This window comes from Emydura macquarii, unplaced genomic scaffold (assembly GCF_026122565.2).
Source record: "Emydura macquarii macquarii isolate MOO-44397 ecotype Brisbane River unplaced genomic scaffold, CSIRO-AGI_Emac_v2 contig_1253, whole genome shotgun sequence".
Lineage (NCBI taxonomy): Eukaryota > Metazoa > Chordata > Testudines > Chelidae > Emydura > Emydura macquarii.
Window position 1 is genome coordinate 88,252,734 of NW_027131390.1, and position 22,423 is coordinate 88,275,156.

At 37.9% G+C, this 22,423-nt stretch overlaps 1 protein-coding gene across 1 annotated transcript in view; it reads right to left on the reverse strand.

Annotated features, from left to right (window-relative positions):
* ACVR2A (activin A receptor type 2A) overlaps positions 1–22,423 on the reverse strand; it is a 98,808-nt gene that overhangs the window by 36,187 nt on the left and 40,198 nt on the right. The window contains exons 2-4 of the mRNA XM_067549494.1: positions 14,150–14,357; positions 10,947–11,056; positions 7,284–7,438 (exon numbers count right to left, since the gene is read on the reverse strand). Coding sequence (XP_067405595.1) covers positions 7,284–7,438; positions 10,947–11,056; positions 14,150–14,357 — 473 coding nt within the window. The remainder of the gene's footprint in view (positions 1–7,283; positions 7,439–10,946; positions 11,057–14,149; positions 14,358–22,423) is intronic.

Consider the following 22,423-nt stretch of genomic DNA (forward strand, 5'->3'; position numbering starts at 1 on the left):
GTGGTATAGAACACCCTTAGATGTTAGAACTACAATTTTTCAGAAAATGTAATGAGTCTTTAAACTGCTTCACTATTGTGAGACAATATTTACGTTTTTGCTCCTATTTTAAATTAGTTTTTAGCAGAGTTTAAGAATAATCACCAAATCTACCCTTCACAGAAGAAAAACTACAGATGAACAGATTGCAGTTACCTGAAGAAGTTGTTCACATAATGCCACTTCAATACTTCACGAGGTACTAGTTTAAACATGCTAAAAGAATAGAACTCTCTAATCACCTATTTCATCCCCAGTAAATAATATCAGAGGATTAACTAAAGAAAATGATACTTTCAAGGAATGAATTTAATATAAAGACTAAGGGTAAAATTTTCAAAACACACCTAAGTCCCATTTTCAAAAGCACTTAAGACAGGTAAATGTTACCCTTCATGTAAGAATCTGAACCTTAAAACAAACATGGGAGTGAGGGATGCTTAAAACAAAACTAAAAGTTACACAAAACACTTAAACAATGCTGATTAGAGAAATAAATCTGTATGGGTGGATGAAAGGACTATAAAATGGAAAACATAGGGCTCAACGAGTAGTGATCAATGGCTCCAAAAACAGAGTTCCAAGATTAGGAGATGAAATGCAAGCCATATGAACAAGGTTGAAGGAACTGGATATGTTCAGTTTGGAAAAGAGGGATACGATAGTCTTCAAACTACTTGAAAGGCTGCCATAAAGAAGATGGAGAACAGTTCTCTCTTGCCACAAAGAGCAGGACAAGAGGCAGTGGGTTCAAACTACAGCATAGAAGATTTAGATTAAATCTCAGGAAAAAAAAACTAACTGTAAGAACAGTAAGACAATGGACCAGACTGTCTAGGCCTAGGGAGATCGTGGACACTCCTTCACAAGTTTTTAGAAAGTAAGCAGGATAACCATCCATCTTAGTCACAACGAATTCTGCATCTTGGGAGGTTGACTAGATGACCACCAACTGCATCTGAGGAAGTGGGTTCTCTCTTGAAGCCCACATAGAAGATTTAGATTAAAAGAAAAAAAAAAAACTGTTATGGACCAGACTGTCTGAAATTACATTTGTTAGTCTTTAAAGTGCTACAGAACTCTCATTGTTTTTGCTGTATACAAACTAACACAGCTATCCCTCTGGAACTCTTCTAGATGACCACTGAAGTCCCTTCCAACCCTCTGGTTCTATGGCTAATTCAGAGCATGGTCATTTTATGCTTGTGAGTGGTGTCTTGGTTTTTCTAATTTCAAGTTTTGGTTACTGCTTTTCTGTATGAGTGTATCATTTCAGAGGTCAGCCAACATGCACAAGCCATGGCTCAAGGAATTGAGAGCCAATTTTGCAGAGATCCAGAGAGAAAACTTGCATAAATGGTTTTTCCTAGCTGACCCTCAATATCAAAGAGACTCTTGAGTCTCAGCTTGTGGGCCTATTTATAAACTTCTAAAAGACTGATTATCTGCTAAAAAAGCCTGCCTCTGATTTATAAGATTTCAGAGATTCTTACAGCATACTTAGGTCAGTCTCTAGTCATCATTTTCATATGGCACGCTAACTGTGTGGTGTAAAAAAACTTTCAGGAAAAAAGGTAACCAGGAATGTTTAAGGAGGTGCTACACAGAAGGGTTAATTGTGATTATTCATGGAAAATCTTTTGACTGCAAACTACAGACAAGATCACATAGCTTCTTTGAGCCAGTATCTGTGGAAGCTTTCCTTTGCTGGACAGAGCTCCAAGAGATTTATTCACTCTGTGTGTTCTTGTAAAACAAAAGTCCTTTAATAATGGATGTTTACTAGTGGCTTATTTTGATACTGTTTGTCAAGTTTCTTTGTAATAGGGCATATGGGGATGAATGTGGTTAATTTTGGCTTTTCCCTTTGTTCTGTTTTGTTTTTAAAGCCAGATGAACTGTGGAGATGTCGTCCAAATATGAGAAAAGAATTCAGAACTCCTGAGTTCTAGTACCTCTACATTAATCCTCCCTGTGACATAGCTCAATTTCCTTAACCTTAGTTTCAGAGTCACTGATCTGATAAGCTTATCTATGTAACTTGCAAAGGTGCAGTAAAGATTAGTAAATATCTGTAAATGCTGAAAAAAATATATACATAGTAGATAGTAAGAAGTTTCCTATATTAATTTCTTCTGAAACTTAAGAGTTTAATTTGAAGCTGAACAATGGTATAAGTAGAAGGAAATATCTATCAACTTTTCACAAATTTAAAATTTGTTGGAAAACTATTTTAAATAGTGAAAAGTAATGTGCCATTTTCTCTAAACCAAGTTTCCAATGGGCTTGAACTATGAATTAGTGAAGTGAAATTCAGTATGCAGGACAATTTAGAACTTGGCTATCTGAAGACTGTCAACAAGGAACTATCGAATTGTCAATGAAGTATTATGTGAAGACATTTTAAAAGTGATCCATTTCTTGAAGTCTCCCCTCAAGTCTCAAATGCCCAATTCAAACCAGTGACCTAAAAAGTGAAAGGTGGTATATTCCATTATCAATCTCCATAGTCATTCAACTCCATAGCACAAGAAATTCCAATAATTTTTAGGACAATAAGTTTATATTCTGACCCAGCAGGCTTACTGAGCGCTGTTACAAAATATTGCAAAGAACTGAATACATATAAAAGCAACAAGAAATAGAGGGGTCTTACATGACTACAAAGTTCCACAAATACGAAAAAACATCAATGCAGCTTACCTCAATCATTATATGAAAGGCATGCTTGTAAAGAAAAAGACATAGGCAAAGGAAGTTACTAATTATATCAAGAACAAGGTGAAAAGTGTCTTGTTAGAAAAGTGACAAGATAAATTATACAAACTACTTACAAAGAATATCTAAGGGGACATCAATTCTTACTTTGATAATTAACTTATTTAGAATAATAAACTGGTCACTGAGTGTCATGTTAGTAGAGGAAATAGGTAGAAGAATAGTTGTAGTACAGGATATTAGTAGAATTGATTTTATGGCTTAAACACAGAACTGCCTTTTTAAAGTACCTAAGAATCAATCTGACAAAAATATTTTTTCTAAAAATATTTTTAAACAGTAATAAAACAAAAGGCTTACTGAACATAAAAGTGGAAGGTGGGCTGTATGTCCCATGTTTCATATGCTGGTCTCATTTTACAATTTTGTTACTCATCTGTTCAACCACTCATTATTCCACATATTTACACATTATTTATAAATTTATTAGTCTATTTGCCACTTTTCAATTTGAAAGATTTATTCTACTAGAAAAATATTCACATGCCTGCTAAAACTTATTTTCTATTGTGCTCACAAAAGTACACCAGATGGCAGTGTTGCATTTTCTAAGAAGCTATATTGTAATTAAAAAGACAACCGTATGAAATGAAATAACCTTTGTTTAATAACATCATATGGTAGAGCTGTACTACTAATTTAATAGATTTGGACATTTGCTTCTGGGGGTACAATTAAATGAGCCCAGAAATGCAATATTTGACAGATTTAAGACATCTGAAAATACTTAAGGCTTCTTTCAGTAAGTCCACATAGTTATTTATGGACTTTGTAAAAAAGCTTTGTAAAAAAGGAAGAACACAGAACTCAACTTAGAAATTTAGAATTTAGAAATCTGGAATTTAGAAAACTATTCAAATTAAAGTTGATTGTTTTGCCAGGTTAACTCCCCCTCTCCCTGATCCAAATGGCACATCACTAGCAGTTTACTACTATACTCATCAAGCACGGATTATGAGACTTTGTTAACTTGCATGGCTTTTTGAAAGAAATTTGCCCTGAGCTACTTGCTCCATAATGAGTTATTTTATATGGATATCAGCAACATCAATCATGTTATCAGATAAGTGAATTCTATAGCACAACATTAAGATACTCAGATTCTTAATGCTAACTATCCTTATCACTACCTTTTGTTTGTCTATATCTTCTTAAATTACACACACTGCAGGGCGGAGGACAATATCTTCCACTGTGCTTGTAAACTGCCTAGCACATGCTGAGCAGTATCTAAATAAGAATAAGATAGATGAAGTATTTCTTGAAGGCTAGATTAGCTGGAGTCAGATTCAGGAATACTGCAGTAGGGCTTATTGTTACTGAAAGGATGACTAGGTTTCAACTGATCTCCCCCATGATTCCTTTGCTAAGAAAAAAACAGGAACAATGGGTGATCTCCTTTCTGTCCCCCAAAGTCTTGAAGCAGAGCCTGGTAGTGCCTGACACAGAATCCCAGAAATGTAGCTGGAAAGGACTTGGAAAGGTCATCTAGGTCTGCCCCCTTCACTGACCCATCTATGACAGGTGTTTTTTTTATAGCCTGTTCTTTATAAACATCCAATAACAGGGATTCCACAACCTCGCTTGGAAGTCTATTTCAGAACTTTATCCTTACAGTTAGAAAATTTTTCCAAATATCCTAACATAAAATCTCTCTCACTACAGAATAGACCCATTACTTCTTGTTCTAGCTTCAGTGGACATGGATAACTGATCACTGTTCTTTTACATAGCTGAAAACTTACCAAGGCCCCCTACTCAGTCTTTTCTCAAGACTAACTTGCCCAGTTTTTACCAAAAAACTTCTCAGATTAGATTTCTACACCATTTATCATTATTGATGCTCTCCTCTGGACTCCTGGATGCCACACTTCAAGAAAGATGTGGACAAACTGGCAGAAGTGGACACAGTAGTCCAGCTCAGGCCTTACCAGTGTCAAGCAGAGCAGAACAGTACAATTACCTCTCATGTCTCACATACAAGACTCCTGTTAAGACACCCCAGAATATTAGCCTTTCACACAACTGTATTGTACTGTTGGTTCATATTCAATTTGTGATCCATTATAACCTCCAGATTCTTTTCTGCAGTACTACGCCTAGCCAGTTACTCCTATTTTGTGTTTGTATTTACAAAAAACACTTCAGGAATTATGCAAAAGCTTCTTCGAAAGTGACATGATACAGGAATTTGTATAAACGTTAGAGCCTCTCTAATAAACTCGCATTAAACTACAAAACTCCTAGAGCTTTTCTACATGAACAATTAGTTTGTGGCAAACTTGAGTGCTAATCTACCCCACACTAGAATGCCACAAATTAACTGTGTGTGTGGACCCTGCTCATGCCCATTATATCTATTTAGTGCCTTGATCTACTCCCTTTCCAAAGAGGACTAAATCAAAGAGCATTAACCAACAAAGAGTTAATGGATGTCAGCAGAGTCCACATGGACAGTCTGTGGCAGGCTAGATTCATATTCTCAGATTAACATGAACTAAATGTGCATGTAAACAAGCCCTAAGGTCTCTTGCCTAATAATTCAGACTAAGTTCAATAAAAATACAAAAATAGTTATAAATATACATACTTTTAAAATTAGGGATGCTCTTAAGATACAAACTCTTAAGCTTACAGGGGAATTCATCTCTTTTAGTATTAGTACTTCCTTCCTGTAGTCCCAGTAGTGCCCAAACTTTTCCTGTCACCCACTTTCACCAATAATGGAATCTGTCCACACCCTCTCCCCCCATTACTGCACAGTTGGCTCAGCAGAGGAGCTTGGGCTGAAGGCAGAACTGGGGATGGGGGAGGAGCTGCGGCTAGAGGTGGAGCTGGCAGGAGAGAATGGGGGCAGAACTGGGCCTCGGCTGGGAGCCGTAGTTGGGAGTGGGCCGGGCAGCATTCACTCCCCATGCACCCATGTGGGCTGGCCCAGACTCCCCCCCCCCCCCCAACATTCATCGTGCCCACCTGGGGAGCACACCCCCCAGTTTGGGGACCACTGCTAGGGTCAGACATCCCTCTCTACCGCTCTGACTTCTTATTACTGCATATGGGTGCAAGAGCCTTGACCTCTTTTAATTCTTAAACTGACTAGATTTTAAGATGGTGTCCTCTGAAGAGGTATTGATCTTGATGTAATAAACCCTATGCTCTAAGGCAGGAGGTTCTTATTCTGGGCACAACAAAACAAATTCCAATGTTTACTTTTGGATCTATTATAAAGGTAGAAAATTGCCATAGTTAAATGTCCAGATTAGTATAAATTAATGAAGAAACTTATTTTACATTATTGCAGAATGTTTAATTTTTACATTTTATTCAGCTGTAAAATAGATTACGTTCATATGTTAGATAAGACACTGGTAGCACCACAACCACAATTAGTATTATTTGGCATCCTTGACAGTGGTCTCAGAAGAATGAGTATGGAGATTCAACTATTTCGTCATCCAGTGTTTGATCCTGGGAAAGTCACTTCACTTCTGTCCATTTCCCCTGCCACTCTTTGTCTTGTATTTTGAGATTTAAGCTCTCAGGGCAGGGATGGTCTTATTGTTTTTACAATACTCAATCAGGTGCTAATCTCAGGTGGCAACTCTAGTCAGATCAGAATGTGTGTGTCTGTCTGTGTGTATATGCACACATGTGCACATGTACACAAATAAAATAAGCTAGTATTAATATTAAAATAGCACTTAGAAGGCCAATCATGTATATGGGCACCATCATGCTAGGGGCTATACAAAGATTTTTAAAAAGCTAGCCTCCTTCCTTCAATAACTTACAGTCCAAGATCACATTCCTCTAGCACGTCCCATTTAAACACATACATAAATGTTTGCAGGATATGAACCTAATTTAAGACAAGACACAAAATACTTGTTTAACAAAAGGAGAGAAAAATGGGAGGAAGGTCTACAAAGTCATGCAGTAGCCAAGTTAACTAGTGCACATTCCAATGACTGCACTTCAATTATATAGTTTTAAAAATTGCTATTTACACTTATCTCCATTTTTTTTTTTTTTTTTTTAAACACGACCTCTGCTTCTGCTAGTTACCAATTTTTATCCTTTTTTATTTTTTAAACCTGACATCTCCCACCCCAGAATAGATCATGAGCGCTTCACATCAAGGAAACAATGAACAGGACTTCCCACAATTTCCCCATAATATTAAGTCTCTGCTGTTTAAAACAGATATATGAACTTTTTTTTTCTTTTTTAAAGCATATAGTAGTTTTTTTTAAATGGAATTATGACTAGGTTCTGGTTTAGAGTCTAACCTACCAGTACTTGATTTCAATATATTTCCTTAAGGAAAATTAAAGAACCTGCTTTAGTATGCAAAGAAGTCAAACAGACTTCAGTCACTTCACTTAAAAACAAACTCCCTTTCTCTTTACCACATGGTTTTAAAAACAGCGATTTTAAAACATTAAGATTACAATACAGCAACTTACTTGGGTTGGTACAAGTACTGGAGGATATGCTAGCTTATGATGTCTGTACATCCAAAATGCAAACAATACGATCACCGCAATTCCCATTATAGGCACCAACGAGTAAAGCAGGGTATTGAACAAGGGTGGTTTAGGTGTAACAGGATTGGAAGTGGCTGAAGAACAAAAGTTACAATTAATCTTCTGTGATTACAGGATTTTAACAAGCTCATCCAATGCCTAAAATTAATAATCAAATTCTAAAAGAAACAAACATTCATTAAGTAGACACAGTGGCAGAACCTGATTCAAACAGGGTTCATAGCCAGATATAGATTTTAAAGATTTATGAGAAATTTTGAAAGCATATAAATTAAAGTTCAACTGAAAGGACTTGTGCTCCTAAATCTGTTGGGTGCTTCTGACAATCTTCTTCTTGTCCACCATAAACTGTTTAACATTCATGCAATTCCTAAAAAAATCCTTGAAACTATCATTCCAAGAAAAATGAATTCACACAGGGATGCTCAAACTTTGGGAACTGTATCACAAGGCACCATTTTACAGGGTTGATTTAAATCACCAATTTTAAATAATTTTATAAATCAATTTAAATAAATTTTAATCTTTTTCATTTGTACTTTAGTTATTTTCCTAAAGAGAAGTGGATTCTCATTGGTTAGTAACATTAAAACATTGATTTGCAATGAAAAAGCCTTTACAGTGTGATGCTGCTCTTTGCTAACCAGGAGGACACATATCTATATCCATTTATTTACGCAATTAAATAGTTTAAGATACACATGTTCAGATTCTTAGTTTTTACATTCTTACATTAGAAAATAGTGACTGGTGTATTTTTTATTTACCAAATAATTCATTTACTTGTGATTTGTTTCAAGCTCCATTAGGATGGAAATTGGAAATCAATTAAAAATGCACAAAACCCAGCATTTTTTAGAAGTACTTAAATAAAACCACCTTAAATGTGCTGGATATGCAAGAAAAAAGTTTAACACATTTTGCATTTAAAAGCCAACTATTTTATTAAACAAATCAATCATCATCTGTAGTAAGTGAATTGATTGTTTCTGGCCACCAAGCCCTTCCTTATGTAAGAATTTGTAGATTTCATTCTTATATCTAAGTTTTACTCATAAATTGGGAGAGACCAAAAAGCTTTCCTGCTTTTTCAACTCCCGATTGGTTTCTTAACTCTGAACCAACTAGTTACTGAACTGAATTAGCTAAACAAACTGAAATTTAGAAAATATTCTCCTTCACTTGCCAAAGAGGCTACTGCTGTCAGAAGCTGGTTTAACACTTCAACCAACTCTGGTTCCATGGGCTTAGCCAGTGACTTCCACAAGTTCAGTGGTTTGATTTTCTTTGAAACTTCCTTAGCAAAACATGTAGTTTAATATTTATTATTTAATTTGCATTTTTTTTTTTTTTTTTATAAAAAGTATTTATTGATTTTGCTTTTCCATACAAACATCACAATACAGAAACAAAAAGTGAATGTTATAAACTTATAATTTACCTTCGGTAACATGCAGAATAGTGTTAACATACATTTGCAAAAATCCATTTTAATCAACCTTAAAACCAAATAAATCAATATTTTCAAGCTAATGGGGAAGAACAATGCAGACTAACTAGATAGGGTCATGGAAGCAGGAGCAACAAGGTCAGGGGAAGGAGGCCTGGACTGGCTGTTGCACCTTAAGATGTTCTCTAGTCAAATATTTCTAGAAATAAAGCAAATATTTCCTCAAATTCACATCACTGATCCCTGTGGCAGAAAGTGACAGTTTCTTTGGCTGGAGATCCGAATAAGATTGTCCTACAAAGCACATTTATTTACTTTTCCACCTCTGTAAAATCATTTGCTTTGTGATCATGGCTTCTCTCAGGAACTCTGAATGCTGTGCCAATGAGACCAAAATTTGAGGTAAAATATTCTAATACGTAGTTTTCAAACTACATTTGGTTGCTAAATCCCAAAATAAATTTTAATTCTAATGTCAACCTATTTCCAGAGAAAGGGGACATTCCAACAGCCTGCACAGAAGTGCACCACTATCTTTACAATAATGTATCCAAAGGAACATTTTAATCTTAGGTAGTCTTTGCAGTGTCCAATTTTTTCTTTAATTAAACGTAAGCGTAAATCTACAGAAGCATATTGTGTGTTGTGTAATGCATTGGGCCATTATAAAGTCTTCAAAGGATGCCCTAGCTCTTTATCTCAGGATTTACCAGAAACTTCAAGACAAAAGTCTTTTGAAATCAAAAGGGCATACATGAATGACATGGGTCTAGGAGCTTGTAGAGCGTCTCTACTATGTTTTGTACTTTGGGGTCGGGGGAGTGGATAGCAGTGAGTCCCTAGTGTCAGTACCAAAGTGCTAGCTCAATTAATATTTTGACTGTATATCCTGCCATATTGTTGTCAGGAGGTAATACTGCTTTAGGACCAGGAATGGAACTATTCTGCCTGCCCCATCCTCCAAAAACATACATCACAACCAGCAGTTGAGAGAGGAGTAATTTAAATTAATAGATATTAAGTTTAGTCTTTAACATCATCATAATTTCAAACAATTTGAAATATTTAAGAGAACAAATTATTGTAAATAATTTGTTTTTAAATCATCTTTTATCCACCCAGCCACTCTATGGATAACCCATAAAGCAGCACTAGGGTTCAAGTAGATGAAAGCAGATCATCTCTCCCCTTTTAATAGATGCTTTTGCAGGATGTGGAGATGGGAGGGGAGGTTTGTATAAATAAAAAAATCCATTTGACCACATTTTTCAAATTGATATATATCATTAGAGAGACCCAGTAGTGTTTAACAGGTTAGGTGCCTTTGCTGGAAGATGACCTGCAAGAATGGCCCGGAAAATTTTTAAATTATTGTTTAAAAATATCATGCATTGAATTTTTTTTCCAGACAGTTTTTCTGACAGTCTTAGGAAAGATTGTGTGTTTTCAGCAGACTTTCAATTTAAAAAGAAAAAAAAAGTTTTAAAAAATTGAAAGTGTGCCCAGCAGTGACAATGGGTGCATTTAATAAGTTACTAAATTAAACAGATCATTTTACAAGAAGGTAAATACCTACTCTAAGGGGTGAATTTGTAAGGTAGTAAGTACATGCATAGATTGGGTGTGCTACAGCATTATGGCCAATTCAAACACACGCAATTGCATTTACTTATACCTAAAATAAAGAGGAGATACAGAATAATGGATTCATGATTAGATTTTCAAAAGAAAGTGAATTAATTCTATTTAGCCTTCCTGATCAGGTTTTTCTGAACAGGTTGGCAAGGACAGACGCCCCATACTAACTTAGAATAGCTGTATTAATTTAAATGGCTTTGTTGCAAAACATGGACCTTTCACCTTTAGCTGGAAAAAAAAATGAATAGTTTATTACCCAGATCAAATTATTTAAACTAATACAAAAAAAAGAAAGGAAAAGGGGGGGGGGGGAAAAAAAAAAAAAAAAAAAACACACCACCCCAAAACCTCTTCCACATTTATTTTTGGAAAAAGGGAAGCCAACAGTAGCTACCCAGAATATTTTGGAAAAAATCTTCTCTCCTAAACATACAAGAAACTGTATTCTGACCCACACTGCAGAACCATTTCTTTAGAATGTTAAACCAACTTACGCTGTGTTACTTCCATCTCCGGAAAATAGAAAAAACGCTCATTACACATGTTGCCTTCACAGCAACAGAAGAACACGTCAGGACTGTCTTTCTTTTCTATACAATCAGTCCTGTAAGAGATCACCAGAAAAGTCATTTTTGTTAATTTAAAACTGATTTCCTTTGTACAAGAGCAAATTATTGTATATATTGGATTCAAATTTAACCTTGGAAGTAAACTTTTGAGAATTCTGATCCACCAGTCCAAGATGGCTTTATTAGAATATCACGCTAAACTGAGGAGAAAAATATATTTTAATATAGGTCTGCTTCCTTTTGCAGAAATATACCATTGATGAACCTTGATAATATAGTCTTCATAACCTTGAAAGTTGCAAACATGTAGCAACCCAAGAAAGCCACCAGCAGGCCAAGTTTTAAAAAAATCCTATTTTTTTAATTTTTTGGTTAACAATCCAGGAACCCAATTTAAAATGTGGTATAATAAACAGAATGAGTACTTTGAATGAGTGGAGTTCATCCATTAAATCATGGGTGAGAGACTGATGGGGGAAACACCCTTTAAAAGGAAGTGTATAGTAAATTGCTGTGCAGACAAACACTAACTATGCACAAAGCCAGAGCTTATTTCAGTAACTATCTAAAATAACACATCAAAAGAAGTTCCATAAATTGGTGTGTGTGGTGGTGGCGGTGGGGAGAAGAATCACAAATAAAAGGGAAGGTAAGACAACCAAAGTTGTCTCTATGCAAGAGAATTTGAAGCAGTTGGAGAAATGTATATACAAATTGAAGACTTGTTATTATAATTGCAATTTACTGTTATGTCCTTAATTCATTCATTCCTTGATATTCTTTATCTGGCACTATTTGGAGTTTGGTGTGCCATAAGCTTAAAATTTAGTGAATTGCCATAGTCCTTCGTCAACTAAGTTATACATAACAGACATTCTAACATTTCCAGTTAGAAACATAACGATGATGTCCTGGCACAAAGACACAAGAAAAAAGTGTTTACTGAAATGCACTAAATATCAATGTATTACCAAAAATAACGGTTAATCAACAACTAGAGTACACTTTTCTAATGACATTTTTAATATCTTAATTTTTTGTTCATTATACGCTGCATATAGCATGCTACGAAGAAAAGAAGATTCGCATTCTCCCCTGCTTTTTCCCCATTTTTCTGCGTTTATTATAAAAACACTTCTTTAGTTTCCTTTATTTCTCTGGAAAACGTACGGCTTACCAATACACATAGAATTGCACCAATTAATTTAGAGATTGTTTACACCTGAAAGTTAATTTGGATCAAGGTAGAGTATGAATTTGAAGTGCAATAAACTATTCCTGAATAACTTCATGTGTAGACAAGCCCTTAAGATACAAGCTTTTTTAAACAAATCTAAAACTGGTGGAAAAACCATGAGTATTCACATGGAGTAATTTAAACCCGTCTTAAAAGTAAAAAAGAAAAAGCCACTTCTACAGTGAATTAAGATCATCTAAAGAGGGGGTTATACCACTTTAACCAGCTTAGTGCAACTTTGTGTACACAGAAAGTCTTATTCCTCCTCCTTTTCAACTTTTCACTGCTCCCACCCTTTTTGACTTCTTCCAAATCTTCTCATCTTTCATGGGAAGGTTTGAGTGAGGAATTTTCAAAAAGTGCTTGGAACTACCTAACTGCTCTAATTTGCAATCAGTGCCACAATTCTCAATGATTTTCAGCAAGAATTAGGCCAACGGTAAGCACTATTGAAAATTCCGTTTTAAAGTTTTAAAACTTGACAGCAAAACATTAAATCAGAAGTGGTAAATATACAACCTTTAATATACTAACTCCCCCCACCCAAAAAAGGGAATATAGTTGAACTACCTCCCCACGATGCCGGAAATATAGTTCCACATATTGCAGTTGACAAGATTTCATTAAAACTGCCTTTTTACTGTCAGCAGAGCAATACTTCAGTCAGAGCGGGGAAACCACTCTATAGGGCAGGTCTACACTTCCAGCAAAATTTGGCGGCAGTCGACAAGATTTACACTGCACTGTGCTGACGGGAAATGCATTCCTGTCGATGCAGCTTTTTTTTTGGAGGTAGCTTTATTAGATCGACTTCTGCGTGTCTTCACTGCCCCTCAATCAAAATCAGAAAAAAAAAAAAATCAGACAGTGATGAATTTGCCACCATCAGTGTGTACATAGCCACAGATGATTTGCTACTTCTGAAGGACAGACAAATCAGAATTACAACTTTTCCTTGAACTGCATTTTACTGACAAATTTGAAGCTACAAAACATCTTTATAAGGTGAAGATTACTATAATGAATATCACTTTCTTCCACTGATACAAAGAAAGTTTAAAGTTTTTAAAGATATGAAGATTTGTAAGTTTAAGGGGTTTTTTTGTTTGTTTTTGTTTTCTTTAAGTTTTATGCAAGTTTTTTTTGGAAATGTTTTAGTAATATGAAGACACCATAAATTTAATGCTTTCTTTTCTTCCTTCGCCTTCCTCTCCCAACATTGGTATAAAGACCATTCTTTGGCTTTCAGCCTAGGACCCAACCAATGCCTAGTGATAACCCAATACAACACTGCTGTGTGTCTTACTGCTTACACATCTGTGACTAACCATCAGTTATACAAAAAAGGCCACGATTTTCAGCAGTTATGAGCACCCGAAGCTGCCACTATCCTCAGTGGGAGCTTCGTGGCGCTCAGAAATTTTGATAATAAAGCCATATATTGAAATGTCTGAATAACGGTTTAGGGTCCAATGAGAGCTGGACTTCTAACGAAATGCTTTTAAAATTCTACCCCTAGGTGTATAACTTTAGGCACCTGTTTGAATACTTCACTTAACTGATTCAATAATAAGTAGTACTTTTAAAATAAACTTTAAAGTACTAGAAAGGAAATTTTTAAAATATGAATCCTTGAAATTTGTAATCTATTTCTTTGAGTCAATGGACGAGGCAATTCAGCCTCTCTGAAAACAAGACCAACTATTTAGATACTTGAACATGAATTTAAATGGGAACAATGGGTACCTAAATTTAAAAAATTCTGATTTATAATATTAGTAATAGTAAACAGTATATTGTTTGGTATCTTGTAATTTGTCTTTTGTCAATTTACTTTTTTGTAAACTTTGTTTAATTCATTATTATTCACAGGATAGTTGAATTTGCTTACCTGTCGTAACAGTTGATATCATCCAGCCAACAACCTTGTTTCACAATGTCAATTGACCCAGAAATATTCTTCCATGTAGCAAAGCAGTGTCGTCTTTTATCTTTATCACCATAACAAGGTTCAATGCCACTGTGATTTGTTTTATCTTTTTCCCAATTGGCATTATAATAGATGCATTCCTGTGTTTCTGATCTGCCTAGTATGGCACCTATTTGGGATTAAAAATAATTTCATGTTAAACCACTGGATTCTGAAGGCTGAACCACATCTGAACACTAAAAACCAGGCTGCATATAAGCTCCTCATATTAATGCCTTTATTAATACTTAAGTTCTCTTCTCATTGATAACTTTAAAGATAAAAACAAGTTACATTTTAAATAGGTGCTGAAACAAAACAATAGTTGAAACAAAGGTGTTCAGCCTATATAATTACATTTAACAGAACACATAGCTTGTCAAGATTTGGATAAAGTCTGGAAAATATTTCTTACCAAATAAGGGAAATTTTAGCAAAGCTTCTCATTACATGGCTGTAACCAAAGATTTTACTAGATAAAAGGACAGAGCTTGATCAGTATTAGGCTATGTCTACTCTACATCTTACGTCAGCATAATTTACATCACTCAGGGGGTGAATAAACCACCCCGCTGAGCAACTAAGTTACACCAACATAAGCACTCGTGTGCACAACACTATGTCAACAGGAGAGCTTCTCCCACCAATATAGCTTCTGCTGTTTGCAGAGGTAGTTTTATTATGCTGATAGGAGAGAACAGAGCATACATCTACACCAGATGTGCTACGGTAGCAGAGTAGCACTGGTACAGCGTCACCGCTGCAAGGCTGTACCTGTAGACATGGCCTTGGTAAAATAATGGTGGCCTTAAAAATTCCAAAGCAGCATTAGTTAGCAGAATTTATCCAGTTTTCAAAAGCTGCCTCACTTATCTTATGTTGTGTTCTGTCCCATAGAAACAGCAAGAGAGAAATTCATTTAATCTTAAATCTTTAAATCTGAACAAGATAAAACCAAATGGTGTATTCAGTCACGCACACACTCTCTCTCTCTCTCTCTCTCTCTGAAATATTCAATTTGACATTGACCACTGAATGCTAATAGACACTTCACAATGAGCACCCTTTCCATCATTCTGCTCTGTCAAGGAATTAAATACTAGAAATTAGGGCGGGGGAGAGTAGAAGGCAGGTGGTAGCTTAGGGGCAAAGTCAAATAAGCTCTAAAAAAATCGTTTGCAGTGTGACCAAGACAAAAACCTCAAGTTTCCAGAGGTCAAGCTTCCCGATACTTCAAAAAAAATCCCGATCAACAGTTTACACCTCAAATGTGAAGCTGTACATGTCCCATCTGAATCAAAAGGCACCATTCTCCTGTTTTGTTCCTACAAAATAATGTCTCTTGTTCTATTGTAAGCCTTAAAAGGAGGAGAAATGATTATTTATATTAAAAAAAAAATCAATGAATGTATGGACTAGGTCTTTATAGGAACTATATAGGATTTGTTTGGTTTCCTTTCCAAATGATTGTCCCACTCTAGATATGTGGATTACATAACACAAGGAGGAAAGACTATTTAAAGATACAAGCATCTAACCAGAGGTATAAATTCTATAATAATAAAAGAAATTGCTTAGAATATGGGAAATTCCAATTAATAGTCTGGGTAATGCAGAAAAATAGTCTTTGAAATGAAAAAAGAATCCTCCATCTAAGAGCAAAGTGCAAGAAATCTGTTATACGTTGAGGGAAGCAGCAGAGAAACAGAGCTAAAAGTCAAGAGCCACTTAACAAGGGTTCACTAGAAATGAGAACAGTCCCCATGAGCAAACCCTGAAACCCTGATATTAAACATGGTCCAAGTTGCGGACACTGGAGTTGCTAAACCCATCAAAGCTGCAAAAACAGAAGTGTTACCAGACACTTGGACCAGCTGTGCAGATAGATTCACCCCATTCTAGGATTACCAGGATTGTGAAGTGGCAAGATTTAAGAAATTGTATCTGTTTTTTAATGCAAGTAACGGAAAATTACTCTTTCAATCCTCACACAGTCCAGCAAGATCTCAAGTAACCATATTTTGGATTTTAACTAGGCAATCCATTTTTCTCCTTTTTGGTTCAAGTATAGTAGCCTAAAAGATCTTCAAATTTCTTTAAGCAATTGCTTTTGATGTTTTTACACCAGGGGTTCTCAACCATGGATACCTCGGGGGTACGCAGAGATATTCCTGGGGGCACTCAACTCATCTAGATCAGCATTTCTCAACCTGGGAGTTGTGTGGGTTGCAAATATAGGGCCAATGTTAGAGGGTGGCAAGCAGGGCAATTACCAGTGGACCTACGCCACAGGGGCCCTGCAAAGCTAAGTTAAAACTGGTCTACATTAGAAAGTTGTCAGCTTTTATTGACAAAATAGTCCTGGCGCACACACTGCAATGACCCTTTTGTCGACAAATCTGTTCTGTTTTGCCAACAAAATAAAGCCACCTAGACAAGACGTGTAGAGCCTTTTTCAGCAAAGTTTTAGCGAAAAAGCATGAATGTAGACACTGCCCTTAGGTTATATCATTATAAATAGCTTCCCAATTATCCCACAATGCCCACTCAGTGCCGCTCTGGTAAGCGGTTTAAGCTCAGCTTTGGCCTCTCCCCATTCAAAGCCCCAGGAAGTTTTTAAGTTAACTCATGAAGGAGAGTTCACTCCACAGCAGCAGCAAATGCAGTTCTGCCTTGCCTGCCCTAAACTACAGGGTAGGGTGTAACTCCTGATGTGACGCTATGCCTGTCCCGTGAGGCATTGCAAACCTTTCTCAAAGCATCCTGCGTGCAGCTGCACAGTGGAATAGCTACCCACAGTGCACTACTCCCCGTGTCGACAAAAGAGCCAACAGGGTGAGTGCTCTCCACTGACAGAAGGAGACAGGGAAGACACGCAACAACGATTTAATTACAACAGTGGCTGTATGCTAGCAAAACTTGTGTCGACAAAACTTTCTAGTGTAGAGAAGGCCTTACGTGCTTCAGCCATGGGCAGTGGGACTCAGGCTTCACACAAGTCAAAAGTGAAAAAGAGGCTCAAGTATCACACTGAAATTTAAGTACAGTATTTATATTCCAATTGATTTATTTTATAATTATATGGTAAAAATTAGAAAGTTAGCAATTTTTCAGTAATAGCGTGCTGTGACATTTTTATATTTTTATGTCTGATTTTATAAGTAAGTTGATTTTAAGTGAGGTGAAACCAGGGGTACACAAGACAAATCAAGGCTCCTGAAAGGGGTACAGTAGTCTAGAAAGGTTGAGAACCACTGTTTTAAACTAGTCCCTATCAAACCAAACAATAGCAGAAATTACACTCATAATAGTGCCCTAGGACAAGTGCATCTTTGCATCTCGAGAGAATTATTTGAAGGGTGATAAATGCATTTGAAATAAAGAACAGATAACTGATGGTAAGTAATTAAATAAAAGTATTCTCATTTGATTTTGTTCCTTCATATAGCTGCTGAGCTTCAATACTGGTCTATGCTCATCATTTACAAGACTATATGCATGTTTTGTGTTCGGTACATGCCTGGAGCATTTGTAGTAGCTACACAAGTATATAATCAACAATTCATAGATTATATGGTTCTGGGCAAATTAATTCAGCTATTGATTGATTGAGATCTGAGAAATACTGTCCAAGGTAGAAACAAACCTGAAAAGAATGTAAGAGTTAAATTCAATAAATCAGGGCTCCCTGGACTCAAAAAGGGATTATCTTAATTACATTCCTCTCCAATGTTGGTCTATTATACTTATCAAATGGGAAAATTTATTAGATTTCAGCTTTAAAAAAAAAAAACCACACACTATCTAGTACCTCTGCCAATTAATACAATTGGCCTTCAGTTCACATCTACACTGACTGAGCAATAACTGTTGACAGAGTTGGAATGGATCGCACCGATGCCTCATGTGTGACATCTGATAATTTTTTTTTTTTTTTTAAATAAATAGCCATGTCTATCAGCAGGTTTCCTGTGCCTCCTAATACTTACGTGTGAAGGCTTGCGTGGCTACAACCCTCCCTCAGTTCCCTCAAGCCAAATTCCATACGAGATGAGAACTCCAAAAAGCAAGATGAAAATTGAGTTGAGGGATCCAACCTGATAACATCTCTAAGAACAATAGTCACTGGAGGGTAACCCCCCCGCCCCCTGAGTATAACACACAAGCAGTATCCCTTCAGGATGGTGGAAGTGAGGAGTTTCAGTAGCATCAGTTGAACAGTGATTGTAATATTAACCTCCACTGATTTCCAGTCAGCCTCCAATGTAGTTTAAGGCAGGGGTTCTCAGGACAAATATTTGGTGGCCTCAGAGTGCGGTCACCAACTCTTCCTGGTGGCCACTCTCACACTTTTTCCTAAAATACTTAATTAACTTTAGGAAAAACAAATAAATATGCATATATACTGTGGTATAACAACCCCCGTTAGTCTCGCCTATTGGCAACAGTCTCCTTTGGCAGCAGGGCCTGTGGTAATTCTGCCCCAACCTGGACAAGTCCTTTGGCTCTTCCCCTTGGCACCTCCTCTCTCAGAACGTTTGGTGCAGGCCTTACTTCAGGCCTGGGGGTAGTCCTTCAACCCTGTGGGGAAGGGGCAGGTAGTCCCAGTCCGTGTATATGCCCCAGGGCCCAGAGAGATACCTTTCTATGACTCCTTCTCAGGGCTGTAGAGGTGGTGGTAAAGCCCTGGAGGGTCAGAGACACTGGTCCTTCCTGCAGGCTGGGGAGTCCTTAACCTTGACCATTGAATCCCAGATGTTAAAAATCATACCTCCCCAGCAATGCCTGCTGGTTGGAGACATGGAGCTATAGGTTACCTGTGGAATAAACCTTTCGCCCACACAAATCAAGTTTCCTGGCCTCTTTTGGGGTGGCACTCAACTGCCCCCATCTGTCCAACTTGTTTGTGGCTAACACCATCAGGGACCCCAGGGGTAAAAGAGTACAGGTATCTGAACCCCTTGACCATTATGTAATATTTCTTCTCTGCCCTTTGAGTCGGGGCAGAGAACACAGGGTCTGCCAAAGCACCCTGATTGGTGCAGTGGCCCCCTCCAAAGTGGCCCTATCAGTCCATGAGGCTGTGTTGGGACCAATCAGGCTGTCCATTGACTCCTCAGCCTCCAACCCCAAGTTTGTAGCAACCTTTTCAGGAGCTCTTGATGGGCCCTGAAGTTGTCTAGTAGAAGCCTGTTGGCAGGACCCATGACCATCTCATCCGAGGATGATGAAGAAGAGGTAGCACAACAGGAGGGGGATGGTTCTTCCTCCTCCACATGAAGCATCTCCATCAGGGCCACTGCTGGAACCTCAGTACCAAGGTTGAAGCCGGATTCGGGGTCCGGTGCCAGTCAGGATGACGTAGTAGCTCATCTCTCAGACACCACCAAGTATGACTGCTGTTAGGTAGGCCCCAGTACCAGAGGAAACCCACACGTGTTCCAATACTGCCATTGTATTGGCTAAGACCCCCATGGCTAAGCATCAGATGCAGGGCCAGTGCCAAAGTCTGGTGCATAAGCCAGATACTGGTGTCTTCTCCGTAAGGCAAAGGATTCCCACTCTGACTCTGAAGGTGACTCTCAGAGACCATGGCAGAGCCGTTCCCACTTCCATCTGCAAATAGTGCAAGGAACCAGAGACCAGCACCAGATAGGGGACTGTAGCTAGGCCATGGAGGGCTTTCCTTTGGGAAGTCATGCGACCAACGATGCTGTGGTAGAGGCTGCCGGCCCTTGTACCCTTCTATCCCCAGCAGCCCTGGCTGGTAAGAGGTCCTGGTGTGTGGGGCAGTATCGGAAGGGACATCAAATCCTTTGAAGCCTGGATCGGGCATTGAAGGTGTTCACAGATGCAGGGTGCCATGACCAATCCCTGGAATTGGAGGTGGGTCCCAGAACAAGCTCAATGCCCAAGGTGGAGTCACCAGAGCCGACCATGAATCTGAGGAGGATGAGTGACGCAGCATGGGTCTCACCTCATTGGCCACTCCCCACTTGTCCCTCTTCAGCACCAGGGAGTGCCCTTTTTCGATGCACTGTTTCTTGTGCTTCTTCCTCAGCACTGGGGATGGCAAACACTGCTGGAAAGAGAATGGTGCTGGTGAGCATTCTGCACCGATGCCAAAGTGCTCAGTTCCGATTCAGAGCGAGACAGCTCCAAGGACAGTCAGTGCTGCGTCCATGAGCAGAATCTTCAGATGATGTCACTGTCTTTTTGGGTGCGTGGTTTGAAGCCCTTGCAGATCTTGCACTTCTCCTTAATGTGAGCTTCTGCAAGGTACTTTAAGCAGCTCGAATACAGGTCACTCACTGGCATGGGCTTACTACAGGAAGCTTACTACACTCACTGGCATGGGCTTACTACAGGAAGGAACAATAGAAAACCTAATGCCCTGTCCCTCGGATGACGTTCCTTGATAGACACACTATTTACACTAACTAAATCTTAAACTATTTACAAGATGAAATCCAAACCACTGGGAAAGCCTTGAGAGAGCCAGAGGGTTATTTCAGCAACTGTCAGAGGGTGGTAAGAAGGAACTGACAGAATGGGAGGGGGGGGGCGGGGCAGCGGCACCGCTTAGACTGGTGCATGTGCACACGACCCTAAAGATGCTAGAGCCGGCCCTAGAGATACCACTGAGGTAAAAATCTCCAGCAACTGTGCATGTGGCATGCACATACCTAACATGGAATGGACATGAATAAGCACGCAAAGAACAGAGAAATGCCAGCTTCCTGCTTATTGAGAAAGAGCATAAAGCTATCATATTACCAGTTCCATACAAGTTTCCATTTCCCTGTGCACAACCAAACCCCAAGACAGCTGCTTGCAGCCTGATATCCCACTATTCAAAGACCTCTCTCCACTGACGAGACATTCCTTTTCACAAGAAATATCATCGTACAAACAAACTTTTTTTGTTGCTTTATGGTTTATATAGAGGGGCTGCACTATGAACAAAACAAGTAAGAACTGCTTATATCATAATTCAGGTGTGGCAATCCAACTAGGCCAAAACCTAATTTTCTATACTTGCCCTATGTATGTGTTAGGAGGTCCACTCACATCCCAGTGACAGGGTGCAAAGTGGCAGCACAGATGCATCACGGAACCCCAACAATACAGAGGACAAGCTTCCCCCCATTTCAGTCCAAGAACCTTGAAGAAAGTGCTCCTAAATTAACTCTTCCATCCAAACTAAGAATCAAAGTAAGCCAACATAGCATGTTTTGGCACTTCTTTGGTGACCATAGACTTTCCAGAGAGACTGGAAAAAAGTTTAAATTCAAGTTTTTACATTGTTCCACTGTATAAAAAGATATGGTGCCCCCTTCCTAAATCTGGAGGGGACAGTGTCAACCCCATTTATTCCAATTAGATTAACAATAGAAAACCTAATGCCAGCATTTCATTACAATTATTTTCATTGCTGAAATACAAATAGACCGTGAATATGTTTTTCTAAAATAGTTAAATATACAAGTTAAGAGGTGGAAAGTTAAGATGCAGGCTCATACTTTGCCCTTTTGGTATGTGGTTCTCCACATACTGGGTCATCTTTTTTTTTTTTTGAATGCCAAAATAGCAGGGTGGATAAAAATTAATGATTTTAAAAAAAAATTTAATTTAAATCAGCTTTTTTTAAAATCAATAAAATACTAAATCTCTCTAATTTAAAAAACAGTTACAATTAAATCTCTTCACAAACATGCTAAACCTACACATACAGTCTCATAAAAACAAATTAAAGGCTATAGTCTTTCCAGCCTAACTACCAGCTCTTGCTTCTTGAAAGTTCTGGGCTTTCAGTTTCTGTTTCCCAGCAGACTAAAGTCACATGTACAAAGAAAGACACAGGCTGGATAGGATTATTGTTGTTCTATGCTTATGTGACGGTGGAGCTGGGCCAAGCAAGGCAGAGAAGTTAATTAAGACACTGTCTTAAGACACAGAGAATATTTTCATCGTTTGGTAATGTTAGCTCAACACTGCAAACGTGGCAAAGATGAGAAGATAGTTAGAAGAAGAAATGGAAGGAAGCTCCTTAACATATGGCTGCAGTGCCCATTTAATGCATCTTTTAGCCAAAGACTTAAGTACGTCTTCTCCAGGAATAAAAGAAAATGTTGTTGAAGTCGCAAAATACTTCTGTAACAACCATTTTGCTTCAGCTTCACTGACGAGAGCAGG